The 27,222-nt window shown below is 40.1% G+C and overlaps 1 protein-coding gene across 1 annotated transcript in view; it reads left to right on the top strand.

The window, feature by feature from the left end:
• LOC126979972 (sodium-coupled monocarboxylate transporter 1-like) overlaps nt 1–27,222 on the top strand; it is a 74,688-nt gene that overhangs the window by 37,640 nt on the left and 9,826 nt on the right. The window contains exons 4-9 of the mRNA XM_050829579.1: nt 3,178–3,243; nt 8,036–8,087; nt 17,920–17,987; nt 24,129–24,283; nt 25,431–25,571; nt 26,013–26,237. Of these exons, the coding sequence (XP_050685536.1) occupies nt 3,178–3,243; nt 8,036–8,087; nt 17,920–17,987; nt 24,129–24,283; nt 25,431–25,571; nt 26,013–26,237 (707 nt within the window). The remainder of the gene's footprint in view (nt 1–3,177; nt 3,244–8,035; nt 8,088–17,919; nt 17,988–24,128; nt 24,284–25,430; nt 25,572–26,012; nt 26,238–27,222) is intronic.

The raw sequence follows: 27,222 nt of genomic DNA, 5'->3' as shown, positions 1-27,222 counted from the left end.
AACGTCCAGATCTGGAAGTCAAAAATTAAAATTATTAAACAGTCACAAATTTTGTTATGACATGTTGACGCGCTGCCATTTACAGTACAAGTGGCAAGCATATTTCAAGAAAGTCATTTCATAAAAATTTTCACTGAGTAGCAAAATCGAGTTGTAAACATAAGAAAACTAAACGCGTCCGATTGTGTGCACGTGACACGTGTAAATATGAGTACCAACTGCCAACTGTAAGTGTGTGGGGCGCGGGGCGAAGGTCGCGGGGGGACGCCGCTCCCCTTCTTCCACTGGCGCACCCCACCCCCGCTTGGGTCCGCTTGGCTGCCGAGTTGAGTCTTCACAAGTTGACAAGTATTAAACAGCCCCGAGGCAGCTAGTCCACAGAACGTCTTGTCGTCCAGGGTGACGCGGAAGAGTTTAGATAACGCAGAAGGTCATCTATGCGATACCAAATCAAATCTGTTGTGGGTGATCTCATACATGACTGTATTCGAATGACATCTAAGAGATGGCGATACATTGTGAGGCCATGACAGCCAAGACCGCTCTGTCAAGAGCGTATCGAGCCAGAAGCAGATATAGTAACTACCATAGACTTAGAAATAATAGACGACCTGGCAACCCGATGACCACTTTTGATTCAAAATAGTATGGAGCTCTTGCCAAGCGTGTCTAACAGAGACAAAAGATTCGCTTCTCTTTTCTATCTTGCTGTATCTCCTTTGGAGATGTTCTTCTGTCTCGTACACTTTGTTTGTCTATACTGTGGTATATTGTAAGATGGTTGTCAGTATGTATAATGAACTATTTTGTATTACTATAAATATAGGATTACGCGCATATTTCACAAAACGCCTTATATTTCTAGTTTTATTAGATTACTTCCGTTCACTGCGTACGAGCACACGAAGTAATCGCAAGGTCGACGTCGTATGTCAATATTAATATTAATATTTACTTCTTAATGTGTTTAAAAGTCAATATTAATAGTGACAATATACTTACGTAAGTTTAATAGTTGACCCCAGACACGGCTCGCTGTCATTTGCATTAACAAGCGCTTACATAATTCTGTTCCTACTGTAACATGTATAAAGACTCTATAGCTGATGTCTTGTTTTTCATTCGAATATTTTTTTTTCAAATTGAATATTTTAGTATTTTTAGATGAGGACACAATGTCAAGCAAATGTCGAATGCTGCCAGTCTTTTAGCAATAATGGGGGTTTGAATCATTCTGAAATCCAATGGCTCGATGTTTGATGTTGTATAACACTAAAAATCCGCAATCAGCAAAAAGTGACGGAAAGCGAAGACCCTTGAAATGAATACCTTTATGAAATGATCAACACAGCCCTACGCAGCTCAGTGGTACAGAGATCAATCCTCAATCTGTGAGGCTCTTAACCTGACCACCACACCACATACGACGTTAAGATAAACTTGACAACGAAAATAAAGTGTTGAAGTGGCGCTGGTATCTTGTCCCATAAGTTAAACGTACACGTACCTACTAGCAAGGTAGCCGTCACCACCACCGCTGTATTTAAAAGTAAGAACATAAACACTGTCTGGATTTACTCCGATATGGTGTTACCTGGCGCAGAAGTAGTTTGGTTGGAGAAAAACGAATAAAACGGCCACTCATGTAATCCTGGAATGTACTTGATAATACGAGATCGCTCCGAGGAAATTGCGACCAGGAACGTTCTAAATTTATGGCAGAAATCGGCCAACCCTACCGTTAAAGTCTGAATGAAGGAGACTTGAGTCCCATACTATATATCATATTGGACCTGACAGACGTTTGCTCTCGTGATTTTTGGTAAAAGTATGCTTACATTCAGACACGCACACAAACAGATAAAAAAAAAGTGTACGAGAAAAAAAATACATCTCGAACGGAGCTACAGCAAGACAGAAAAGGAATGCGAATCTATTGTTCCTGTAACCGATTTTGACTGACAAGTCGTAAGCCGTCAGCCCCGTTTGGCATTGACAGCTCCTTAGTATTTTGAATATTCAACTAGCACACATTGACAAATCAAAATTGATCAGTCGGGCTGTCAGGTAGTCTACATCATATTGTACGTCGTCGAGTATATAATAAGTGTATAGTGTATTCGCTAGTATATTATAATTTTATGTTTAAAAAGGAGCCCAGTTTAAAACATACATACTGAAGCATTATAATACAAAAAATATTTAGTTTTAATACATATTTTACTGTTTAAACTCAGACAGAATCCATTAAACTTTATCGGCTCCGCATTCTCACACTTGTTTGTACTTAAGGACAAATTCTACATTAAAATCTCGTATCACAAACTGACTTATAACTGGTTTACTATAAATATATCAGATTGCAGCTTCTTGACAAATATGGGAATAAAAATGTTGTACTCGTTTTGGTACCTAGTACAATTGACTACAAAACGAACAGCCAAGTCGGTTACCTTGTAGTATCTTATATCCTGAAGATACTCCCTCTCAATATAAAAGGAACTACGTGAGCATGTATGTAGGTACGTAGCTCCGAGTAACACTTATACCCCGAACATTGGGCGGTCCTAATATAAGAGCAAAAATCTAGCGATGTTCACGCGCAAAACGTCGTATGTTCTAAAGTTCTTGACATATTATTATATGCCATCCTTGTTCATTTCCCTTTACATGTGCAAGTTGAATGTGAAAGAAACATTGTACTAGAAACCACAATTAAAAATGAACATCGATAACATGATAGAGCACTCTTCCATCTAGGCACGCCTTACACGACCCACAGTAAAGTGAATAAATGAACAATCCTTTACGGACCTGTATGTACAGTGGACTGTATACACAACCACCATTCCTTGTACTCAACCACCAACACCGAGCTACATGAGCTATATTACTTAGACTCTGTTGTTCATCTGCCCGTTCAACCGTCCGTCCGAGGAAGTTATAATTATAGTTATAAGCCTAAGCATGTGTACCTTCACTATAATGTAGTAATAACCATGAGTTTAAAATAAGCTATGTGCTAATACTCACTTTCGATTTATTTTTGTAGACGTCATTCCGAATCGTCTAAGCCATCTCACATATTTTAGGAGCTTTATCAATAATTAGCACGTTTTTGAACTATTTGACTAGTCTAAGATTAATGTTTCATTATTGTATGTTTTGTTGTTTCAGTATTTGGAGCTGCGGTTCAACCGGCACGTGCGGGCGGTGGCATCTATATTGTTTCTTTTGGATGAAGTAAGTTAACACAATGTTATATAATTAAATCTCGGTTGGGCACATTTTAGAAAGCCATAAATGAGTGCATACTTTTAGAAGACTTGCTCACATGCAACGAACGAAAGCCAGCGAATGGTCTCTCTTCTCTTCCTCAGCACACTTAGTCTTTCTCTTTCGATCGGCATATCCGGAACATTACGTGTTTGTGGATGACTGTCCTAGTCTTAAATCCTGGATTGTTTATATAAATATATATATTTTTTATCTTACAATGAACTACCTAGCATCATAAATACTGCAGTAATCTTCTACTGATAAAGAAAAATCTAAAATGTTTCATATTTGCTTAGATATTGTACTTTGTTAGATGTATATGATAACACGCGCTGTACAAAGAGGAAGTAAGTAATGATTATTATGAATAAAATAGGCCGGCCCTCAACAATTTCCTCCTTCAAAAATTAACTATTCGAAAGTAACGAAATTTTGAAAACTGAATGGAAAGACAAAATTGTGACGGACTGTTCTTAAAGTTTTATTTGTTTAATTAACGTATTTAAGCACTTTCTGAAGTACTCTAGCACTTACTTATTTAATTAAAAGAATGCAAAACAGAAAGAGACGAGTAATAATGATGAGGTAGATCTTATTTGAAAATAATTTTGATGTAGGTTAGGTTAGTAGGTAGCGTTTGTGTGGATATAAAGCCACTAATGTCTGATATTAGCTATTTTAAAATAACTATATTTAAATTCTTAGATAATTTATACGTCTAGAGCGTCTTGCTGCTAAAAAACCGATGAAAACAGGCCAGGCTTATTATGTTAGTGTGCGTGACAAGCTACGTGTTTGGGTTATATTTGACCGGGATACCACGGTGGTACAACCAGTCGCCACTCTATACAGAGTTACTCGCATGGTGTCAACCAATTTGGTTGCGTAACCAGCTCGGACGCGTCATGACTGTGGTGTCTGTATGGTGTCGGTGAAATATAGCAATTGCGAATTGTGTGTTACTTTGTGTAAGTGTGCGTGCATTACTAAAAGTTTTCAATATTTTTCGACGTTTTCACAGCTGTTTCTATCTAGACGAATAAATGATCTAAAATGATAAATTATTACATGTATGATATACGACATATATTAAATATAAAGATCGAATATTTAATATCCATACAGTGAGTAATATTTGATATCCGTGCTCTGTCTCGGGAATCCCGCCTCCCAATAATATAATGAATAGGTGTAACGTAAGAATTGTGAGTATTATAATATAATCAGAGATGTGTGTGGGAAGTTATCATATCAAAGTGATTTGATCGTATCTGTCATGTATTTATCTTGAAGGGTTACAATATGATCTTGTTTTACATCCGTGTACAACAAGGGGGTAAGAACATCAATATTGTTAAACATATTGAGAAAATTTTAAAACGCACCGTGCTTTATCTGTATAGAATTTTTAATTTAATATTGAACATCGAAAACTAACACTCATTCGATAATTTACGCCTCAGACGTGATAAGAACGGGTGGAAGAAACTGAGGGGGGTTTTTCTTTTTAATATAAAATCAAATTACAATAAATTTTATTATTTAAAAAGCCTAAGGGCAGTCGCTCCATGCCTAATATGTAGTATTGAAAAAAATATGAATGTTAAAGTAATCGTACTGTAAAAGAATATACGAGTACAATCGCTCAGAACCGACTTACTAACAGGGACCGAGAAGTAGGCATAACAAGCTTATGTTTGTTCCTAGTGATAACATTATGATTATGAAAGTTTCTAGCAAATTCTCTTACGTGTCTATGTAGATACATAACATTATCAAGAATTTAAAACGTAGGCCTATTACAACACACAAAAGTAGGCAATCTTGCCCTGCCAATGAAGTAGCAGCTGTGGTAGATATGAACAGATGTGATGTGTCTCCAGTGAGTGAGCAAGCAGATACTTCCGAGGTGGATCATGTGTGACAACTGACAACAAATCTGATCATTTTCCGTGACCTTACTTTGACATATCTCTGCATCAGAATAATTCCACCAATGGTATTTACAAGATATCTCGTCAAAATATGATATTTCTGGCAGTTGATGACTCGGATTCCGCAACTGCCCGTTCCGCAAGAATCCTTTTGGCTGGCACACAACTAGCTAGTGGAATCAACCGCTGTTCCTGTAGTGTCGCACGACATAGACAACTTCTGAGTATACTTTCAGTTCAAAGGTCTGCAAATCATCACATGTTATGGGAGGCTCGTTTCAATTTCCATCTGTCTGTTTGTCTCTCTAAAACTGGGGTGGCCGACTTGATTAGAGCTAAGTCCTACTTTTTAGTAACGAAACCCTGTGTGATCTACTAACAACATAGTCCTTGTAATTTAATTGAAACAGAACAGTTACCCATTTAGTATTTTGCTGTCCTTCAGAGCGAAGCGCGAAGATTTGTCGCAATAAATCGTATATAACAATTATAATGTCCATGTTAATGATATAAAAAGCACATCTTCAGAAAGATAAATGATTGTTGAACTTATTTTTTTTAATCGACTAAGGTTAGTTAAAGAATGAAAAGACCGTTTCGTGCTGAAGACTCAAACACATTTTAGTAATGAAAAGTAATTTTATATTATCCAAGCATTGATCCTCGTTACCTCTTACGTGAATGTCATTTACATTGAGCGACGGACTCAGATTGAATTTGACAGACACCCACCCCCACCCTCGCGTCCCATACACTAGCCTCTCATACCTTTTTTTTGAGAGGAGTATAATACATTTGTCGGGCTCGGACACCCCCTACCAACTATAAAACCTCTTCTATGCTGGTAGCCCTAAAAGCTTTAACAGCGAAGCCGGGCGGAGGCCTTGGAGGCTGAATTGTGACTCACAGTATCGGTATCATCGGCATATGTATATATTTAACAATTTTGAATACAATAATTACAGAGATTGTTCACATAAATTAGGAATACGGTACTTCCTAAAACACTACCTTGTGGAACTCCATAAGATAAACTTGAGGGTTGACTAACATGTTCACCCAATTTTAATAGTTGCTGACGATCGGTAATGTAATCTACTAGCCTACTACTGCGGACTGTAAAGAGCGTAGATTTTTTCAGTTTTATCCTTACTAATATAACATATAGATTTGATGGCTCTCCATAGTGTTTTCGAATTTTGTGCCCTATCAAGTTTATGCTTCGCATGGCTAAAATTATAATATATTATTGGCTTGACTTAACAGGTGCGATCAATCTTTGCTCTAATAGTAATAAAAAAATAATAAAAGGCTCATTGCAAATGCGCCAAACCAAAAATGGTTTGACATAATCTGAATTGATAAAGATGAAACTTGAGAGGCTAAATAAGATTTATGTCTGTAGCCGTTCTGATAACTAGACCCTCGACAATTACATGGTATAAGCTGATACTGGGGTACCATAGCAGGGCACATATGAAAGAAAACTCCATGTTTTAGCCAGATCTGCGCCTAATATACACTCAATTGACGTAAATGTAGCTACATTGTATCCAAATATTTGAACGTAACATATTACAATTTATATTTAGTCCAATAATTGGTGAAGCGTCGCAATACTTTGCTCTGAGTCGTTCAATAATATAATGAACTATAATAATTATTATTATCGGCATCAATGGCCAACGGTCTATCAGTCGACCAGCGTGGCACTTTTGTTTACTTGTACATGGATGACGTCAATCGTATTAGTTCGGTGTGTGTGAATAATGTGGTGTGGCCAGTGAACGTATATTATGGTGTGGCTCATAGAAATATAAATCAGATGGAAATTCATGGCCGGAGAGCTGTCAGATAAAATAAAATATATACAATACTAATAAGACATGCTCAAATTCAAATTAAAATTCAAAAACACTTTATTCATGTAGGTCACGGAAATGACACTTATGAATGTCAAAAAAAAATAAAATTATTGTTTCTTATTGAATTTACCGCTACTTCGTAAAGGGTTGAGCTAATGAGAAGAAGTAGCAAGAAACTCATTGCCACTCTTTTAAGTCAAGATTTACATTTGAATTGTTTTACAAATCATTTCAATTACAATATATGCAAAGTGACGCAACAAAAATACTCAAATGACAAAAACTGAAATGCTTACACGAGTAAATCAAAAAAGTAAATTAATACTTATTTAAAACACAAGAGTTATTGAGTATAAGTAGATGCATCAATCCACACATACCGTAAATAAATAGAGGCATTATGTGAGCATTTCATAAAATAAAATATATAATAACGTTAACTTTAAAATAATAATAATAAAAAACACATCAAACAAACCTCCCGGTAACAAGATCATCCAGCCACCACGAGTAGCACCTCTTCACGAGCATGACGCATGGACCAGACTCGTTTATAATATAAAGTATTAAAACACAGGCCCGGGCTTGTTTAATGCTGGTGACAACTTAAATAATATAAAATGTTTTAATTAATTATTAGAACCACTACTTATGTAAAACTATAATTACTTTCGTCTTACGCTTATTTCTTGTGATAACATTCATATAACGTCTTCACAGCTATAATTGTATGCTATATTATGTTTTATTTTTATTTTATATTTTTCAGCTGTTCGTATTAAATTTGCAAACATTTTATTGTTAAAATTTATAATAATTAATTAATTATTAGTGTAAGATCAATAGTGTATCTAGTGTTACTTACTTACATGAATAAATGAATGAATAAAATGAATTGTTGTGTTAAAATTACAAAACGGTAAAGAAGATAACTGTACTTGTTTATTTTCATTACAGGTACTGTTTTTGCCGATGGTCGTCTATGTTCCAGCTTTGGCCTTTAATCAATGTGAGAGAAAGCTTAAATCAACATGCGCCTAACTTAAGTTCAACGGGCAGTTTTTTTATATGATAACACGCTGAACAGGCAAACGTTGGATTGCCCTATAAAGTAATATATAATAAAAGTGCAACTGACTCTCAGACCTACCAAATAATATATCGTAGGTACTACAATATTATTGTATTCGATTGCCATCTTGCAAGCCTATAGCGAATTTGTGGATGGAACAGAATAATATAAAAATCATGATACAAAAATAGTTGTAGATCGTAGAAGGGCGACAATTTGAAGATGTATGTATTTCTCAAAACTGAATCATAATACTTAAAATAAATAAAAAAATTGTCAAAAAAATTTAAAATAAATATTTAGGGGTGGGTCGCCCTTATCATTTAGCAGTATAAAAATAAATGTTGGCCGATTCTCAACCCTACTCGATAAGCGCACAAAATTTCATACAAATCGGTTAAGCCGTTTCGGAGGAGTTTGGTAACAAACACCGGGACACGAGAATTTTATATATAAGAAGATAATGTTTTTGGCGCCATTCTCTTTGATTGTGAAGAAGTAACATGACTTGTCTCAGTGGTCAAGCATTCGGAGTCACACATTTGTATATAACGTATGACGACCGATATATCCCAGTGATTAGCGACACTGGCTTGTGAAATAAAGGTCCCGGGTTCGAACCCCGCGAATTGCAAAAATTTGTTTGACCATCTGTCCGTGGAGCTATGTGGCCGTGCCAACATCTCGCGCTAAATCCTTCACGAGAACCGGAACATGTTGTTTGTGAAATCGAGACTATGGTATATTGTATGTACCTATGTAAGACAGATTGTGCGATCACCGATAAATAGTTTCCCTTTGTCGTAACTAACGAAACCCCTCGACTCGAGCCGGAGCCAGGAGGTCTACTCGCAAAATCGACAACGATATATTCGGAACGATATATTGCTCCAAATATATCGCACCTACCCTATTCTAACAAATATTCGTATTTCATATTGTTTATCGAACAACATCGTAACCATAGAATAATATTTTGATTTTTTACGATGTTAGTGTGAATGAATTATGCGCAAACATTGAAAAACTAAATATTATCTGTGCTATGTCGCTGTTAAGTGTCAAAAGTCAAAACGGCGCTGAGGACCATGCCAGACTCTGCACCACCAATTTGCACAAAATGTAAATGTTCAAAAATTATGTAATGAATATAATATGATCATTTAAAATTGAATAAATAATACAAAACTTGCGGATACCAAAATGTAAGAAAAAGTAACTCAACCCTTCTCGTCGACTTCCTATTTCTCAGGCGGCCATTTGCATTACTTTCTACGCATAAACAATCAACAAAATGACTTAAATTACTTGATAGTAAAAAATCCTGTTGAATAGTAAATCACATATAATTATTTTAATAATATTTATTAAATATGCATATTGTATGGCAAATATATCTATACAACTTGAAACGACAGCCTAGAAGGTGTCGTTGAGATTATCATAAAAGTGACGTTTGATTATTTCTCAAATTCGAATATTCGTTTCTGACTTCGATTCGTTAGGACCGATAATATCGAATAATGTTTTGTTCGTTCAATCATCGTTTTGACATTGAATACGATGTAACTAAGAGTAGGATTCGACACGACTAATGCCACGATATATCGAATATCGATTTTAGTAGTCCCCCTGTATAGGCACACTCAACGTCGATATATCAGTGCCGTGGTGACGTACAGTCAGACGAGACCGTACTTCACTTTAAGCCACTGTTCTACACCATTACTGTTGTCATCTATGGGCGGGTCGCTCCCCACTACCAGCTTCTTCCATTTGACCGCATATACCGAAGATTGGCTTGATTCTTTGGCTTTGCGTAGAGACGAGGGGTCTCCGCGTCTACTGTATAATTACACTAAGTATTAGATGAGTTGTCAGATTGATACCAGCATCCGAATCTTACCAACATAACGTCAAAATGAGAAGAGTACCACCGCGCATTTTGCGAGAAATCTCTTACTCGAGAAACATAAAATGACATACAAATCAGAGTAGCTTGTCACGCACACTAAAGTCTAGCAGCAAGAGGCTCTATCTAGACGTATAAATTATGTAAGGTATTTATACGTCACCAGCTGTACCCTGCCACGCTTCGCTGTGGCACATTGTGATTGAATGGTTGCGAATTGAGATACAAAACAAAGAATACATGTCATATAAGTTGAAATTTGCAATACTTGTGGATATACAATATTTTTTGTTTTTCCACTGTCTGCGTAGATACAAAGACTATCTGGTTTGCCGACTCAGGAACACGCAACATACAATTGTCCATGTGAAAAGCAATCCGCATCTAAATCTAAACCACACAATTCTAAAGATTGACCTTGAGCTTGATTGATTGTGATTGCAAATGCCAATCGAATTGGGAATTGCAATCTTTTAAATTGAAATGGTATATCGGTCGGGATCATGTGTATTCGAGGAATGAGGACATCTTTACCTTTGAAAGGCCCCGTTATAATTGTTGCTTCCAATACGTTATTCATCTATTTCTTAATTGCAAGTCGCGTGCCGTTGCAGAGTTTTGGTTGTTTAATATTCCGCAAGAGGATAATTGGCACATCTATTTTCAATTTAAGTATGTGTGGTGGTATCCCTGGCAGATCAAGTGAGTTTAAAAATTCCGTTGGATAATCAACTACTTCATCTGCTTCCACAACGGTGTCTATGGACTTGTAAGTAATTTCATCACTTTGAATACTGGATTGAATAACATTATTAAGTTTATATATGCAAGGATAGCTCTCTCACTGAGCCAATCGTGATTTCTATGATTTATTTGAATGTCAGGAAATACTTTTTCGATCAGTTCTTGTTTCGATGTTACTTAATTACAAAAATGATCGGGAAATGATATTCGTCTAGACGTTTCATTGACTGGCAGCTGTCCGTTTCCAATTTCCAGTAACTGTCGTGAGAATACCTCAGCTGATCGATCATTCTGCAACTGGACACGCATATTCGTAGTCAACTGTAATATACGTACGTGCCGCCATAGTGTTGAATATTTCAAGCAAGCATTTATTTTGTCTGCTGGTGTCGATCGAGAAATTACAGGCAATGTTTGCCTAAAATCTCCTGCGAGCATTATCAATACATTCTCGAATGGTTGAACGTTTCCACGCAAATCTCGTAACGATCGATCAAGAGCTTCAAGCGATTTTTTATGTGTCATCGTGCATTCATCCCAAACAATTAGTTTACATTTTTGTAATACTTTTGCCATACCAGATGCTTTGGAAATATTGCACGTAGGAGTCTCGATGATTTGCATGTTTAATGGCAACTTTAGAGCTGAATGCGCAGTTCTTCCACCTGATAACAATGTCGCAGCTATTCCAGATGAAGCAAAAGCTAAGGCTATGTCATTTTTTGATCTAACCGTTGCTAGAATCAATCTAATGAGGAATGTTTTCCCAGACGCATCCAAGAAGAAAATCCCCCCAACCCCGTTATTTATTATTTGCATTATGCGATTATAAATGCCTTTCTGTTCACGCGTTAATTTGGGAATGTTCGATTGGACATATGCCTGAAGATCATCAATGTTGTAACTCTGTTCACGGCGTAAATCTACATCAAATCCAGCAGTCGCAGTTCATGTTGGTGCTGGCATTCCTAATTGAATAACAACTTTATTTGCAATAGCTAAGCACTTGTCTTCAATATTTATCAATGCTTCGTTGTAAATGCCTTCTGTAAATTCTAAGGTCATATTGGCATTTTCAAGGCGTACTCTATGCAAAATATCCTCAGCCATATGCGATCGATATATTTCCCAAAACTCTGTGGGAGATGAAGGAAAGCAAGTGGTCAATATAATTGCGAATAATGCGCAAATTTGGTTTGGATGTGCAGTGTTGCACGCCTCGTTAATGTATATATTCCACTGATAGTCATTTTCTATCGAATTCAGTGCTGAAAAGATCTAGGACCAGGCACATTTACCAATAGCATGCGAGGGAAAAAACATTCATCTTGACTGGGATGCACTGTATAAAGTCTACCAATTGTATTTTCTTTGAGAATGCCAGGTTGACCGCCGACTGGCTCCCCTCGTCTACGTCGTTCGAATATTTTTTTAGTTACAATCCACGTGTAATAAGAGGGAACTTTTGAATACATCAGTGTTCTGGCGGAAGCGTCGTCCTGGCATAAGGTGAAAAAAGCAGTCAGAGTTGTACCAGGTGGATTAAGGGCTCTTTCTTGCACATTTGCATCTGTGAAATAAACACGCTGTCCATTTTCTAAATGTACTGCCAAGCGAACCACAGCTCAATTGCGTTCATGCATGGGAAATGAAATAATTCGCCATGCAGCCTCATTTTTTCATATGTATCTTCAAGCCTGATATTGAGCAATTTTATCGATATCTCGTATTGCAAATACTTCATGTTTCACGACGAAATCCATCAGCGATTTAAGCTTTTGTCGGAAAACACGTGCTATAATGTCATGCCTATCCACGTGTAATTGCCCAGGAAGTAACAGCTGCCGTATCTCGTCCCAGGCTGGATTGCATGTGAAAGTGATAAATAAATCTTGACGCCCGTAATGACGAACATATAACATTGCATCTTGAGCATATTCTTGCATGTGACGCGGACTGCTAATGTATGAAGATGGCAAAATAGTTAGCTTTCCAACGTTGGTTGTAGTACCGTCATTCACAACTGCATCTCGCAAATGAACATAATATTCTTCAGAGCGTAGTTTAGCCTGATTCAAACGTAGAAATAGCAAACGTTTCGTTTCAATTTTAGCATACATATCCACAATATATTGGTGAAACAACTGACGGCATTTTAAAATATAATTGTCCTCGTTCCTTCGAATCATTAAGCGGTATGCGTAAAAGTTCATTGAGCTGCACTTTTTATTGATTTCTGCACCATTTACTGGATTTATCATTTTCACAATGAAATGATATCCATCGGCACCATCCCAAAAGATCACTGGATATTGTAAAGCATCGTAACAACGGTAAGTTTCTGCTACGTTTATCAATTGATTATTTCTCCGATAGAGAACAATATCTCTAGGTTGGAACTGATCTCCGACTATGACAATTGCCTCTTCGTCTATAGTTGGAGCATTATATCTCCGGACATGTTCTCCAGCGGGTGTTTTGTCTGCGTGAATAATAATTTTGTGGGTATCTGATGGCATCATATCAATTGCTCTTTTGAACGCACCAAATTGTTCCTTTTGTGAAGAAGCTCCTGCAGCTGCGAAATAATGGATCTTCTCAGCGAAGTATGTATTGCAAAACGTGCATCTACTTCATCTCTATCATCACCAATGAAGTACATTTGCAGGAATTTATCCCTCCCCGAGCACTCTAGCCCGGGCTGCCCTTCGTATTCTCAGGAGGGCACAGAACCGCGCATGACCAAGGACAAACGAGGCAGTAACACCACGACAACCCGCTCCACACTCAACGTGGACTTTTGCAATATCAGGGGAATTCACTCCAATTTAAACACCGTCCACCACCACCTTGAGACGGCGCAGCCGGCCTTGTGTTTCCTTACGGAGACGCAGATATCTCGATCTAGCGATACGTCATATTTAACCTACCGCGGGTACAAAATTGAGCACAATTTTTTGCCTCATGCAGGGGTATGTGTGTACGTTATGGAGGATATCTGTTGTCGCCGTCTCGGCAATTTTGAGGATAGGGACCTGTCTACTCTCTAGCTCCGCGTAGATTTAGAGGACCGCGTCCGCATCTATGCGTGTGTTTACAGGTCCCATAGTGGTAACGCAGAAACCGATCATCTCATGGGCTGCGTTTAAGCGGCAATTGATGACGTGCTTGCACAGATCCCCTCCGCTGAAATCGTAGTCTTGGGTGATTTCAACGGGCACAATGCTGAATGGCTTGGATCACGTACCACAGACTACGCAGGGCGATCTGTGTACAATTTTGCATTGGCGTATGGTCTGTCCCAATTGGTTGAGTCGCCTACGCGGCTCCCGGGTGTGGATAGCCACATGCCGTCCTTATTAGATCTTCTGCTGCCTACACATCCCGATAGTTACCAGTTCTCTGTGGACGCCCCTTTCGGAACGTCTGACCATTGCCTGGTCAGGAGTGTAGTGCCCATCCGACGCCAACGTCGCAGACCACCAGTGACCCGCCGCGTTTGGCACTACAAGTCAGCAGGTTGGGATAGGATGCGTTCCTTTTTTGCATCCTACCCTTGGGGTAAGGTTTGTTTCCCTTCGGATGATCCTAGTGCCTGCGCCGTTGCAGTAGCCGATGTGATACTGCAGGGCATGGATATTTTTATACCAAGCTCTGTAGTACCGATCGGTGGCAGATCACAGCCCTGGTTCGATGCGTCAGTTAAAGCAGCATCTGACTGCAAAAAACAGGCGTATCGAGCTTGGGTTGCGGCGCTGGGCACAAAGGATCCGAACTGCATAGTTCTTAAGAGGAAATACAACCGTGTCTCCAGATTTTTTAAGCGGCAAATCGCTCGTGCAAAGTCAAAACACGTCGTCAAAATCGGCGAGCAGCTTTCCAGTTAGCCGACCGGAACACGCAAGTTCTGGTCGTTGTCGAAAGCTGCTCTTGGTCAGCCAGCCGTCCATGCCGCCGTTGCACATGAGGATTGACACCCTGGCCCATACGGCAAAAGAGAAAGCCGATCTCTTGTGCACTCTTTTCGCCTCCAACTCGACTCTTGACGATAACGGAAAAACACCGCCGACCATCCCGCGGTGTCAGAGCTCTATGCCTGAAGTACAGTTCAGACAGAAAACTGTTAGGCGAGCTCTGTTTTCGTTGGATGTCAAAAAGTCAAGCGGGCCGGATGGCATTTCTCCAATCGTGCTGAGAACGTGTGCCTCTGAGTTGACGCCGGTGCTAACGCGTTTATTCCGGCACTCTTATTCTAAAGGCGTAGTCCCTGACTCATGGAAGTCAGCCCTTGTCCATCCGATCCAAAAAAAAGGAGACAGTTTGGATCCGGCTAACTACAGGCCTATTGCTGTTACCTCCCTGCTCTCCAAAATCATGGAGAGCATAATTAGCCGGCAGCTCTTGGTATACCTAGAGGGTCACCAGTTGATCAACGACCGACAATACGGGTTTCGCCATGGTCGGTCGGCAGGTGATCTTCTGGTATACCTGACACATAGATGGGCTGCGGCTATTGAAAGCAAGGGGGAAGGCCTGGCAGTTAGCCTGGATATAGCGAAGGCCTTTGATCGTGTATGGCACAAGGCGCTCCTCTCCAAACTTCCATCATTTGGGCTTCCCGAGAGCTTGTGCAAGTGGACCTCCAGCTTCCTCACTGGGCGCAGCATACAGGCCGTTGTCGACGGATATTTCTTGAACCCGAAGCCCGTGAATGCTGGAGTGCCCCAAGGCTGTGTGCTATCTCCCACGCTGTTTCTTCTTCATATCAATGATATGTTGGACACCTCTAACATTCATTGCTATGCAGACGACAGCACTGGTGATGACGTATACACGGGCCATGCAGGTCTCTCTCGGGAAATCGTCGACCAGTGCCGGGAGAAACTTGTGTCTTCTATCGAGTCCTCTCTTGAGAAGGTCGCGGAATGGGGAAAATTGAACCTTGTCCAATTTTACCCCCGGAAGACTCAAGTTTGCGCGTTTACCACTAAAAAAACCCCATTTGTCGTATCACCGCTCTTCGACAACACTTCCCTCAAAGCCTCGCCTAGTATCGGAATACTGGGTCTCGAAATCTCGAGCGATTGCCAATTTCGTGGTCATCTGGAAGGCAAAGCCAAATTGGCTTCAAAGAAACTGGGGGTCATTAATAGAGCACGGCAATACTTCAAGCCGGCCCACATACTAGCGCTCTACAAAGCGCAGGTCCGGCCACACATGGAGTATTGCTGTCATCTCTGGTGTGGCGCACCCCAGTATCAGCTCGATCCATTTGACCGCGTGCAACGCAGAGCAGCTCGAATTGTCGGGGTCCCAGTGCTCTGTGAACGGCTGGATCACTTGGTGTTGCCTAGAGACGTCGCTTCATTGTGCGTCTTCTACCGCATTTATCACGGGGAGTGTTCCGAAGAGCTGTTTAACCTTATTCCTGCCGCCGAATTCCACCTTCGCACGACACGCCACAAGTTAGGATATCATCCTCACCATCTGGATGTGTGGCGGTCCTCCACAGTGCGGTTTTCAAATAGCTTTCTTCCACGTACTACAAAGCTGTGGAATGAGCTTCCTTGTGCGGTGTTTCCGGGACGATACGACATGGGTACCTTCAAAAAAAGCGCATACACCTTCCTTAAAGGCCGGCAACGCTCTTGTGATTCCTCTGGTGATAACTTAACAACAGGTGACCCGTACGCTCGTTTGTCCTCCTATTCCATAAAAAAAAAGTTGGCATGAATTGAGCAGTCACAATTTCCGCACCAAATGACGTCATTTGGAAGCAAGAGTTATATTTCCTGATGTTCGATAGGAAATGCTTCAATTCAGCGGTAGATCCAGCAAGTTAAGTTTTAGTTTAAACTATAATCAACAGCTGGATTGTATCGGAACCCAAGACGATTGTATTCAAGATGCAGATCAACTGTTCTTTCTGTTCGTGTTTCAGCTATCCTCACCCTTTCGCGTTCATTCCGTTCAGAATGAACCAAATTTGTTGCTGCAGAACGCGACTGACGTGCTCGCAATCGTGCATCCTCAAGCCTGGCTGCTCGTATTTCTGTTGGGTCCTCGTTACGTGTCTGAAAGGTGCTTAGTCTGTTCCTCTCTCGTACGGATGCTCGCTCTTTTCCTCAGTCATATTCGAAAGCCGTCTTCTTGATCCTTCTGTGTGGCGAGTGCGACGGCCCAAATTGGACTTTCTGCGAGGTATTATTTCAGTTGTCACTGGAACAGAAGAAAGGAATGAGGTTATAACTACTTATGGCTCTCACAGCTCTTCTCTATCTCTCGTGATTCTCATAGCTGCAGCCCGAAAACTGTCCATCTTTCATATAAAATATAACCTCCACTTACGATTTGGTGAAAGGCGCAGTTCGATCACGACACGATCACACAAAAGTTTGATTTAAGGGAATATTAAATTCAGATTGTATAATAATCAGAATCAGATGCTTTTTTTTTTTGTAAATGAACAATGTAATTGGGAGCGAATATTGTTTCTCATGTGACTGCGCCATTATTATTGCGGTTTTCAGCGAGTGTTTTCCTCGCTTCCGGCAGATGGCGCGGTCATTGGTACACAGCTGATCGTTAAAAACACTGTATTTTCACGGTCGCGGATATGTGACTGATGCAAAAATTAATAAAATTTCAGCTCGATCGGTGCAGAACTTTTTGAGTTTTTGAAGCGTACACAAACCAACATAACATTTTTATATATATAGATAGATTATGTATGTTTAAATATTTTATTAATATTTCTCTGTCTTGCATCCTTAGAGAAGGCCATAGACTTACAATATACTAGCGTTAAGACAAACAAAGTGTGGGAGAGAAAAGAACATCTCTATCGAAGCTATACTTACTTAACGGACTTTTGATTGAGAGGTTGTAAACATTCAGCCACGCATGGCATTCGCTCCTTAGTATATTAAGTAAACAGTAGCTAACGTACACATTGACAAATCAACATTGGTCACGTGTTATCGGGCTGTCAGGTAGTCTACAATACGTTAGTATATTCTAAGTCTAATGGTTCAGGCTAATGCCTAGTTTGGGGCAAAGTAATATTTGTAAAAGAGTTTTAATATAAAAAATGTATTGTTTTGTAACTTTCAGTGACTGGCGTTAACGTGTTCATCGTGGCTGGTATAATGGTTTTGATTTGCGGCATCTATACAGTATTGGTAAGTTTATAAATCTACATTACATACTACAACTAAATCTATATTTTTTTTTAATAATTTATTTCTGATACAATATTACAAAGCGATATATACATATCATTCTGCCAAACTGCGTAGCAGTTTGTCGGCAGTAATTCTCGTGTTTCGCAAATTATCAAACCAATATTATGTTTTTGTGTGTGACAATTTAATAGTCCCTACCAGTATTTCTTTAGTCTATTTATTATCGACATTGTGCTAAGTAGAACTTTCGCAATAAGTTTTTCACCTGATTTTTTGTTTTGCAATTTACAAATTACATACCAAATTGTGACGCTATAGTTAGTTCATTAATTAATCTAGGTATTACCCATTGCATGCTACGCATACCGTAAAACAACAACCGTACAATGACAGTGTACAAATAAATTAAAATCTTTCGCCTCGTTCGGTGCGTCATGCCGGTATTGATGATAGAATATTATTAAAAAAATTAGTTGATTTATTTCTGTAAAGAATTTTTGTTAATCACTTATAATAATATTATTTTTTTATCTAAAATATATTGGTTACAAATCAACATAATTATAGCGTTTTCATGGAATTTGAATTAGTATTTATAGGTTTTTTGATGTCTAATAATTGAAACCCAAAATGGCCTAAATTATTATTTATGTCGATTGGAGAGGTGTCCAATAACTGTGTTACGAGTAACTAAATGACATTGTGTATAAAATATATTGTTTTTTATTATTTGTGTTGGTTGCTTTAATTTCATTGCAAATATTAATAGTTATTGAAACTGATTTATTTTTCTATGTTCATTTTATCTTCTAATTAATTTGACAGAAATCAGGTAGTTTATGTTTCTTAAAGAAAAAATTTTGTTGATAAAGTAAACAAATAACATTAAAAATAAATTATGAACGATGCGGGACTCGAACCCGCATCGTTCCGTTCAAGTGACGTATCGTCATAAAATTTTATATGCTTTGTTCAAATTTATCTCATTGCCATTGTCTTCCATCAACAACAATTTATCTCCAATAATTAATACGGGACCTTATTAGGTCAAATGTTTGTGGATTTCTTGGCGCTTAATAATCTCGTACAGTTTAACAATGTTACTAACAACAGACAGAAGGTATTAGATTTGGTTCTGAGCAATACATCTGGCACAGTTATCAGAGCTTGTGATGACGCCCTAATGACACTGATAATAATTGACACACACCACCCTCCTTTAGAAATAACAATACATTTTTTCAATGGTACTTGTCTAAAAACCAATAATATTTTGCGCTACAACTTTTACAGAGCTGACTATGATAATATTACAAGTAATATAGAACTAAATAAAAAAGAATGGACTAAGAAATTTTCTCCGTGTGAAAGTGTAAATGAAATGTCATTGCATATTTACAATTCATTACACAGTCTAATAGAAAAATTTGTACCTAAAACTAGAGTCGCTAAAGACAAGTATCCACCGTGGTACAGTAAGCAATTAATTAAGCTAACTAACTAACTAAGAGAAAAATAAACTTTTACATAAATACAGGGTCTATCAAAACCCGTTAGACAAAATTTCGCTTCAAATCTTAAACAAGAGATGTAAGCAGTTAGCTACATCATGCTATAATAATTATATACAAAGGGCTGAAGATAGTATTTCAATGAATCCCAAATATTTTTATTCGTATCTAAAAAATTAACGCAGTAATTTAGTTCACATATCTCAAAATATGACTTTCAATGATACAACTGCATCCGATGGGCAGAGCATATGTAACTTGTTTGCCAACTACTTTTCTTCAACGCTTGATATAATACTTCAGCTCATCCAACCACACAAATTAGTACAACTGTTCATAAAACTAACTTTATTGGCAAAATTAATATTGCTCGAAAAAGCATCCTAAAACAGTTAAATGAACTTGATGTTCATACGGGGCTGGACCAGATGGCATTCCATCGTATTTCGTGTCTGGTACAACTTAGCTTTGATTTTTCCACTTTTTCTTATAATAAACAGGCCTCTTTCCATATTCCCTGATATATGGAAAATTGCCAAAGTAGCGTATTCAGAAAAACGGAGATAAAGACATTATTTCATAAACCATGATGAATTAGTAAATTCAGTTGATGCTGGTGTACAAGCGCTATTTACATGACTTTGCAAAAGCCTTCGATAGAGTTAGCAATATTATTTTATTGAGAAAATTAAAGTTATATGGAATAGGCGGTTCGCTTTTGCAATGGCTTAATTCCCACTTATCGAACAAAATTCAATACGTAGCGGTGAAGGGCTTCAAATCAGACAATTACGCAGTAATCTCAGGAGTACCTCAGGGTTCTCGTTTGGGGCCATGGCTGTTCAACATATTCATTAATGATATTGTATCTCACATCCAACACAGTAGCACTTATCTCTTTGCAGATTTGCCCTGTGCTTCCCCGGGGCGTAAAAAGAATAGGGTAGTCCCAGGCCCAAGGGTGTCATAATAGGCGACTACGGGCTTATTGAAAGATGGAGAGTCACGCTACCGTCTTTTGACGTCAGCACAATCGGGCCAGACTCGTCCGGGTTACTTACCCCACTCGTACAGAATACCGGCGTGAAGTAACGGCTAAATGCCGCTATGTCTCGCATAGGTTAGTGTCGAGGACCGGAGGCCATTCCCCCCTTCCCCCCAACAAAATATGAGAGCGGTATTAAAGCAGAAATTACCCCAAGAGGGTACCGGCTCTAGTACAGCCGGAGAATCCCTCTCCGAGCATTCGCGCTCGGGCTGCACCTCGTATTCTGGGGAGTGCACAGTACCGCGTATGTCACAAGACAAACAGGGCAGCAACACTACGGCACCCCGCTCCACGCTTAATGAGGACTTTTGTAACATCCGGGGAATTCACTCCAACTATAACGCCGTCCACCACCACCTTGAGACGGCGCAGCCGGCCTTGTGTTTCCTTACGGAGACGCAGATATCTCGACCTAGCGATACGTCATATTTAACGTACCCCGGGTACAATATTGAGCACAATTTTTTGCCTCATACCGGGGTATGTGTGTACGTTATGGAGGATATCTGTTGTCGCCGTCTCGGCAATTTTGAGGATAGGGACCTGTCTACTCTCTGGCTCCGCGTAGATTTAGAGGACCGCGTCCGCATCTATGCGTGTGTTTACAGGTCCCATAGTGGTAACGCAGAAACCGATCATCTCATGGGCTGCGTTCATGCGGCAATTGATGACGTGCTTGCACAGATCCCCTCCGCTGAAATCGTAGTCTTGGGTGATTTCAACGGGCACAATGCTGAATGGCTTGGATCACGTACCACAGACTACGCAGGGCGATCTGTGTACAATTTTGCATTGGCGTATGGTCTGTCCCAATTGGTTGAGTCGCCTACGCGGTTCCCGGATGTGGATAGCCACATGCCGTCCTTATTAGATCTTCTGCTGCCTACACATCCCGATAGTTACCAGGTCTCTGTCGACGCCCCTCTCGGAACGTCTGACCATTGCCTGGTCAGGAGTGTAGTGCCCATCCGACGCCAACGTCGCAGACCACCAGTGACCCGCCGCGTTTGGCACTACAAGTCAGCAGGTTGGGATAGGATGCGTTCCTTTTTTGCATCCTACCCTTGGGGTAAGGTTTGTTTCCCTTCGGATGATCCTAGTGCCTGCGCCGTTGCAGTAGCCGATGTGATACTGCAGGGCATGGATATTTTTATACCAAACTCTGTAGTACCGATCGGTGGCAGATCACAGCCCTGGTTCGATGCGTTAGTTAAAGCAGCATCTGATTGCAAAAAACACGCGTATCGAACTTGGGTTGCGGCGCTGGGCACAAAGGATCCGAACTGCAAAGTTCTTAAGAGGAAATACAACCGTGCCTCCAGATTTTTTAAGCGGCGAATTGCCCGTGCGAAGTCAAAGCACGTCGTCAAAATCGGCGAGCAGCTTTCCAGTTAGCCGACCGGAACACGCAAGTTCTGGTCGTTGTCGAAAGCTGCTCTTGGTAACTTCAGCCAGCCGTCCATGCCGCCGTTGCACATGAGGATTGACACCCTGGCCCATACGGCAAAAGAGAAAGCCGATCTCTTGTGCACTCTTTTCGCCTCCAACTCGACTCTTGACGATAACGGAAAAACACCGCCGACCATCCCGCGGTGTCAGAGCTCTATGCCTGAAGTACAGTTCAGACAGAAAACTGTTAGGCGAGCTCTGTTTTCGTTGGACGTCAAAAAGTCAAGCGGGCCGGATGGCATTTCTCCAATCGTGCTGAGAACGTGTGCCTCTGAGTTGACGCCGGTGCTAACGCGTTTATTCCGGCACTCTTATTCTAAAGGCGTAGTCCCTGACTCATGGAAGTCAGCCCTTGTCCATCCGATCCAAAAAAAAGGAGACAGTTTGGATCCGGCTAACTACAGGCCTATTGCTGTTACCTCCCTGCTCTCCAAAATCATGGAGAGCATAATTAGCCGGCAGCTCTTGGTATACCCAGAGGGTCACCAGTTGATCAACGACCGACAATACGGCTTTCGCCATGGTCGGTCGACAGGTGATCTTCTGGTATACCTATCACATAGATGGGCGGCGGCTATTGAAAGCAAGGGGGAAGGCCTGGCAGTTAGCCTGGATATAGCGAAGGCCTTTGATCGTGTATGGCACAAGGCGCTCCTCTCAAAACTTCCATCAATTGGGCTACCCGAGAGCTTATGCAAGTGGACTTCCAGCTACCTCACTGGGCGTAGCATACAAGTCGTTGTCGACGGTTTTTGCTCGAATCCCAAGCCCGTGAACGCTGGAGTGCCCCAAGGCTGTGTGCTATCTCCCACGCTGTTTCTTCTGCATATCAATGATATGTTGGTTACCTCCAACATACATTGCGTTGCAGACGACAGCACTGGTGATGCCGTATACATGGGCCATGCAAGTCACTCTCGGGAAAACGTCGACCAGTGCCGGGAGAAACTTGTGTCTTCTATCGAGTCCTCTCTCGAGAAGGTCGCGGAATGGGGTAAATTGAACCTTGTCCAATTCAACCCCCAGAAGACTCAAGTTTGCGCGTTTACCACAAAAAATCCCCATTTGCCGTATCACCGCTCTTCGACAACACTTCCCTAAAAGCCTCGCCTAGTATCGGAATACTGGGTCTCGAAATCTCGAGCGATTGCCAATTCCGTGGCCATCTGGAGGGCAAAGCCAAATTGGCTTCGAAGAAGCTGGGCGTCATCAATAGAGCACGGCAATACTTCAAGCCGGCCCACATTCTAGCGCTCTACAAAGCGCAGGTCCGGCCACACATGGAGTATTGCTGTCATCTCTGGTCTGGCGCACTCCAGTATCAGCTCGATCCATTTGACCGCGTGCAACGCAGAGCAGCTGGAATTGTCGGGGACCCAGTGCTCTGTGAACGGCTAGATCACTAGGCGTTGCGTAGAGACGTCGCTTCATTGTGCCTTCTACCGCATTTATCACGGGGAGTGTTCCGAAGAGCTGTTCAACCTGATTCCCGCCGCCGAATTCCACCTTCGCACGACACGCCACAATTTAGGATATCATCCCCACCTTCTGGATGTGTGGCGGTCGTCCACAGTGCGGTTTTATAGGAGCTTTCTTCCACGTACTACAAAGCTGTGGAATGAGCTTCCTTGTGCGGTGTTTCCGGGACGATACGACATGGGTACCTTCAAAAAAAGCGCGTACACCTTCCTTAAAGGCCGGCAACGCTCTTGTGATTCCTCTGGTGTTGCAAGAGAATCTGGGCGGCGGTGATCACTTAACACCAGGTGACCCGTACGGTCGTTTGTCCTCCTATTCCATAAAAAAAAAGATGACCTGAAGTTATGCAGAACTATATCAAGCCCTTTGGATTGCGATTTACTACAAGAAGATCTTAATGCAATATACATATGGTGTGCTAGTAATAAAATTACATTGAACACAAGTAAATGTTACTCTATCACATTCACTCGCAACCGCGATATACTCAGAACTCAATATAGTATTAATGGTTTAGTTCTAGAGGATAAAACTCCCCCTCTCGTGAACTCCATCAGCTGAACGTCCTGCACGTCTTGTCCCTCATTGTTATAAAAAAATAAACAAATAAAATATTGGTTATAAATTAAATTAGTATTATATAACTTGCAGGGTGGTCTCCGCGCAGTGGTGTGGACTGACTCGGTTCAGACTGGGGTGATGTTCATCGGGGTGGTCCTGGTGGCCACAGCGGGCACCCTGGCTGTGGGAGGCGTCACCAACGTGCTCTCCGTCGCTGAGGCGTCTGGCAGACTGGAGTTGTCCAAGTGAGATTGCCTCTGGTGTTTACTGAACATGGGTTGATAGCGATACGTGGCTGACATATTTAGTAGTATTATAAAGAGAAAAAAATATATATAATTATTGTATGTTAAATATTCAAAAAATAATATCTTATAAATAAGACGACGGCGGCGACGTGGGGCGGGTCGTTCCCTTCCCTAAAATATGGTCGAGGGAGGCGATGGCTGGTCCATGCGTCATGCTCGTGAACGGGTGCTACTCGTGGTGGCTGGATGGTCTTGTTACCGGGAGGTCTGCTTGATGTGTTTTTTATTATTATTATTTTCTTTAAAGTTAAAGTTATTATATATTTTATTTTATGAAATGCTCACATAATGCCTCTATTTATTTACGGTATGTGTGGATTGATGCATCTACTATACTCAATAACTATTGTGTTTAATTAATTTACTTTTTTTTTCTTTTTTGACTTACTCGTGTAAGCCTTTAAGTTTTTGACATTTGAGTATTTTTGTTGCGTCACTTTGCATATATTGAAATGATTTGTAAAACAATTAAAATGTAAATCTTGACTTAAAAGAGTGGCAATGAGTTTCTTGCTACTTCTTCTCATTAGCCCAACCTTTTACGAAGTAGCGGTAAATTCAATAAGAAACAATATTTTTATTTATTTTTTGACATTCATAAGTGTCATTGCCGTGACCTACATGAATAAAGTATTTTTGAATTTGAATTTGAAAGAACTATTTTATTATTAGTTAGGTATTGTTCGAAGTTGTACTTCGTATGGCACGTTGTAGTTAGTACATAAATCTCTATCTAGTATAGAGTGAACTGATACCCATGTAAATCACACCGATAAAATAATATCAACAGGTAACTGAGGTAACCAATACATCAAGTACTAAAGATTTTTGTATTCAAAAATATAGTTTTAACTTCTTACGCTGCAGCCACATTTTCGCGATAAGGCGAAGATTTGCGTTGTTGCAAGTGTAGACAAGCAATTTGTCATATCATATATCGGTATATAAAAGTTTTATAGGTAGGTTAAGGTACTTTTGTTTTGCCATGCAAAAGAAGTTCTTAAAAAAATGTGAGTATGTAAGACCATGCACACGATTCTCTTTATTTAAATGTTGTGAGTATTTATATTATTGTTCTATGTAGTTGGAGTTTTTCGCCGTACGAACGACAGACCGGCTGGGGCGCTATTGTAGGAGGCTTCTTGTATTGGACTTGCTTCAACTCCGTCAATCAGACAATGGTCCAGAGATACATTTCCCTACCAACTAAGCGGAAAGCAATTACGTAAGTATTCTATATAGAATTTTATTAGACAGGAGCATCCTGTGTTTATGTGGACACATCAAGCCGCCGTTGATGAGCTGAGAGGCTTGTTCAGAAAATGGCATATAGAACCCTACTCGATTTATTTTACTTGTACAGCATTTATTTCGTAGTGATGCTGTACGATACTATGACCTTCGCTGACAAAGCCGGGTTAGTAGTAAGAGGCCTCGCACGAATCGTGGGAGGTCGCGGGTTCGAGTCCCGCATCTTTCATAAATATTGCTTTCAATTTTAATTTGTGTAACGTATAGTAAGTGAAAGAAACACTTCAAGATTTCGCATTTATTTCCAACAATATGACAAAGCTGTGAGAAAAGATATAAAGACTAAAACTAATATTTTTTTCTCATTTCGCCATTTTCAAAAGACGTCAAATACTAAATTTTGTTTTATTTTTAGTGCTCTGGCAATATTCTGTATTGGAGCGATATGTGCCATCTCGCTGTGTGTTTGGTGTGGACTCACGGCGTGGGCTGCCTGGGTCCAGGGAGGCTGCGACCCGCGAGGGGTGCCTCTAGTTGATGATCGTCTTCTACCAGCATTCGTCACTTACGTGTCTAAAGTTCAACGATTACCAGGTCTCTCTGGAGTCTTCTTGGCTGGCGTCTTCGGAGCTGGATTAAGGTACGTAACCTCTTCGTACTATACTTTCACTACAGCGAGCAAGATGAAAGTATTAAAAATATAAAGCATTGTTTAAGAAATATTATTAAAAGCTATAAATCAAATTACCGAGCGCTCAAATACTGTTACCAATTGAGCTGTCTCAATTCAGTTGGTAAGAGGACGGTACCTGCTATTGCAATAATATCCGTTAATCCAATAATTTGCGTTACAGCTTATTTGTTTACCGTAATGTATTTTTTAATAATATATGGAAATAGTACCTAGACGTATGTAAGTTGCAACGTCATAGAAGATGAATCCATAATCTGTCATCATAATCTTTCGTGGCGTATCATAAGCTTGTCATCAAGTCAATTTGGTTGACTTCATAACAAGTGCGTTTTCTTTACGGAATACAACAATTAGGTCCTTCTGGTTTTTGCAAAAGACTAAAGAGCATGCCTGGCGTCGGTAAACTCTAGTACATTGATTACTGATCTTTCTTCATAACTAGATATATTTATTTTTGAGTACGTCGCACACGCTTCCAATACCTGTTATAGTAACCTTTACCACACAAACGTTTTTTTACAATTATTTTGAATAACGTAATACTCTTCTGCAGCACAAATATTGTAAAAATATCGTCAGCGTTGCCCCACAGCAATATACCATAGGACATAATACTATGGAAGTAACTAAAGTATACTAGTCGCGCCGAATCTATGTTAGTTAATTGTCTAATCTTTTTAACCGCGTATGCTGCAGAACTAAGTCTGTCCGCCAATCCTTCAATATTGGGTCCCCATTGTATATCTAGAGTTATGCCAAGAAATATAGCAAATTCCACCGGTTGTATCACCTCTCCGGTTAACAAATCACTTGCATCATCATTTTTGACATTTGGTACGGTAAATTTTATATATTTAGTTTTCTTGCTATTTAATAATAGGTTAATATCGCTGAACCAGTACACGATGTCAGATAGAAGTTCACTTCGTCA

This window comes from Leptidea sinapis, chromosome 4 (assembly GCF_905404315.1).
Source record: "Leptidea sinapis chromosome 4, ilLepSina1.1, whole genome shotgun sequence".
NCBI lineage: Eukaryota > Metazoa > Arthropoda > Insecta > Lepidoptera > Pieridae > Leptidea > Leptidea sinapis.
Note: the sequence above shows the minus strand (reverse complement) of the source record. Positions and strands in the feature narration are given on the sequence as shown.